Raw genomic sequence first — 2,697 nt, forward strand, 5'->3', positions numbered from 1 at the left:
AGAGAGAGAGAGAGATTCATGTCGAATAGATATAGTATACACGGACTAGCTAGTTATGTTGAGAATACGTACGCATACGCAGTCAATACGTACTCGATCGAATTCTCATCATATGCATGTGTTCCATATATACTTGCACTTCTTAACTTTGTGTTTATGCAAGAGAATGATACACTCTCCTAGTTCCTTGAAGTACGTACCCTAACAATCTCCACCTGCATAGATATGCTATGGGAAACGAATGATGAGGGTCAAAACCCAGAAATTAATTAGAGAAGCTCATACAGAATGTCATTTTTATGCTGTTTAATTTCATTTTTATCAAACTAAACAGCATAAACGTAATAATTAATTTCGAAACACACAATAGATCGATACTCCACATTTCCAATGCATACATTGAGCTCCAATCAAGATGCATTATAAAACTCATCCACATGCATGCAGAAATTAAAATCAAAAGATAACATAATCCTGATTAGTTTTAAGTTTCCTTAATTATAAGCATGCATGGTGTCTTCTAATTCTAGAGTTTCAGGTTTGGCAAATAACAAGTGTGTGCTTATCATGACATTGCTTGAAATGTTTGTACAAAGAAATTCATCATCAAATCGTCTTAGGATTTCAACACAGTTACACTTTAGCACGTATGTTTTCATATAATATTGTTCCAAATTATTTTCAAAAAAAAATTGTTCCAAATTATTGTTACTACCTAACGTCAATTAAATAGGTTCGGTATGGTCATCACATCACTATCTAATCATCTTGCAAATCAGTGTGTATGCGATATGGTCGTTTTGCAAACATATATTGGCCAGAGAATTGGCTTTATCACGGCAAGCAACCAGGAAATCGATTGTCTACCGTTTCTATACTACAGTACTAAGAGAAAAGAGATCGTCCTCTTAACATAAATGTGTGTCCCAGTTATACAAAAGTAAAAAATATCAATAAACAGTTGATGATATTTCAACAGAGAATTCTTGTATATTAAAATTCATTAGAAACCAATTTAGCCAAAGGGGTAAAGGCGTAAAGAGACCAAGCAAGAAATTAAAAACAACACCACTAGACCTCACACACATTTGTGCAAACATTAATTCTAATTCATCCAGGGTTTTTAATTATATATGCGTGAGCTCTCGCTTTGGAATGTTCAAGGTTTCAAATATCAACTCTTTTATTTTTGTACCGTGGTCGATCAACCAAAAGTCTTCTACGTTAGTCATATAATTCTAGATGTTGAAAGGGGGAAGCCATAACTGTGACAATTAACTTTCAAACAAAACAAAATGCAACAATATGCGGAAGCGGCCGACGGGTTTTATATACACGTACGAGTCCAATAATATGTCGATATATACTCTCCCCATTTTAGTCACTTGGTGAAATTTGGTATGAGGTTTAATATAAAAGGTCTCGATAATTGTGTGTGTGATATCATTTTTTATAATCTAAGGACAAGTCTTCACGTTTTTAACGTGGGAATCCATATGTCTCTAATCTAAGCCGCACTTTTTTCCCTAAAATCTCCACATTATTGGAGTTGATTCCACCTCGACCACAAAAATCCAATTATAAATCTTGTTATCCCAGTTCAAACTTCAGTTCCACCAAATTACAAATTGATCATATAAGACACCAGATCCCACTACCAGGACAAGCACTTTAGCCGACGAAAAAGTTTTGTCTACCTGTTAGCTTAATTCGTCGGCTAAGATCTTAGCCGACGAAGGCTATGGTTTCGTCGGGAAAGAGTCGTCGGCGATTACTTTAGCCGACGAAACTATCGCCGATGAAACTAGAAGACGTCGTCAGCTATTGTCCCAGAATTTAGCCGACGAATATCCTAAATATTTTGTTGACCATAGTCTGAGACTTTAGCCGACAAAACATATAAGTTATTCGTCGGCTAAAGTATGTAATAAAAAAATAAAAAATAACTATAATCGACGAATATCTTAAATGTTTAGCCGAAACATTTAAGATATTCGTCGGCTAAAGTATGTAATAAAAAAAAAACCTAAACGACTTTCACTCTCAGTGTGAGCTCAGCAACCCATGCACCGGAGCCACGGAGGGCTTCACTTTCGGTGGCCTACCTCTCCCTCTAGGAGCACCACTACCACCACCACTCGTCCGAGCAGCAGGAGCGTTAGCCGGAGCAGTCTTGGCCTTCTTCGGAGGACGACCACGTGGCCTGCCTGACCCTCCTCCCGAGGTCGAGCTCTGGACAATCAGAGCCTTGGGAGGCCTGCCACGTGGCCTCGGAGGCGAGGAAACCACAGCAGCAGCTTCTTCAGCCCCCGGGACCTTCGGCTTGGGAGGACGGCCACGGCCGCGCTTGGGCGGCGCGTTGGGGTCAGGCTTCATGTAGTTGTTCTTCACAAAAGTGAGCTCGCCGCTCTGCTTCATCTTCTAGAGGTGCTGCGCCAGAAGGAGCTGGATTCGCCGGTGGAGCTGGATTCGCCGGTGCCGGTGCGTTGTTGGAGGACTCAGTGGTGGCCATGAGAGCTCTCTCTGTAAACGAAGACTTGAGTTTGGGAGAGAGTGAGATGCAGAGAAGGAAATGAAAGAGAGCAAGAATTTAAAAGGTGGGTTTTCTAAAGGAGGAGGATGACCTCCAGAGTGCGATCCGACGGTCAGGGACTGCGGTTGTGTGTGCAATCTGACGGTGGAAAATGAGTTGATAGG

General features: G+C 40.6%; 1 protein-coding gene across 1 annotated transcript; it reads right to left on the reverse strand.

The window, feature by feature from the left end:
• Window positions 1-2,043: 2,043 nt before the first annotated feature.
• LOC101294554 (HMG-Y-related protein A-like) lies at window positions 2,044-2,418 on the reverse strand. Its single transcript, XM_004298016.1, has one exon. The coding sequence runs from the start codon at window positions 2,416-2,418 to the stop codon at window positions 2,044-2,046; it is 375 nt and encodes a 124-aa protein (XP_004298064.1).
• Window positions 2,419-2,697: the final 279 nt, after the last annotated feature.

The sequence above is a fragment of the Fragaria vesca genome, linkage group LG4 (assembly GCF_000184155.1).
Source record: "Fragaria vesca subsp. vesca linkage group LG4, FraVesHawaii_1.0, whole genome shotgun sequence".
In the NCBI taxonomy this organism is placed as follows: domain Eukaryota; kingdom Viridiplantae; phylum Streptophyta; class Magnoliopsida; order Rosales; family Rosaceae; genus Fragaria; species Fragaria vesca.

Excerpts from the sequence above, each read along its gene's own strand:
- LOC101294554 (XM_004298016.1), bottom strand. The coding sequence starts at position 2,418 with ATGAAGCAGAGCGGCGAGCTCACTTTTGTGAAGAACAACTACATGAAG.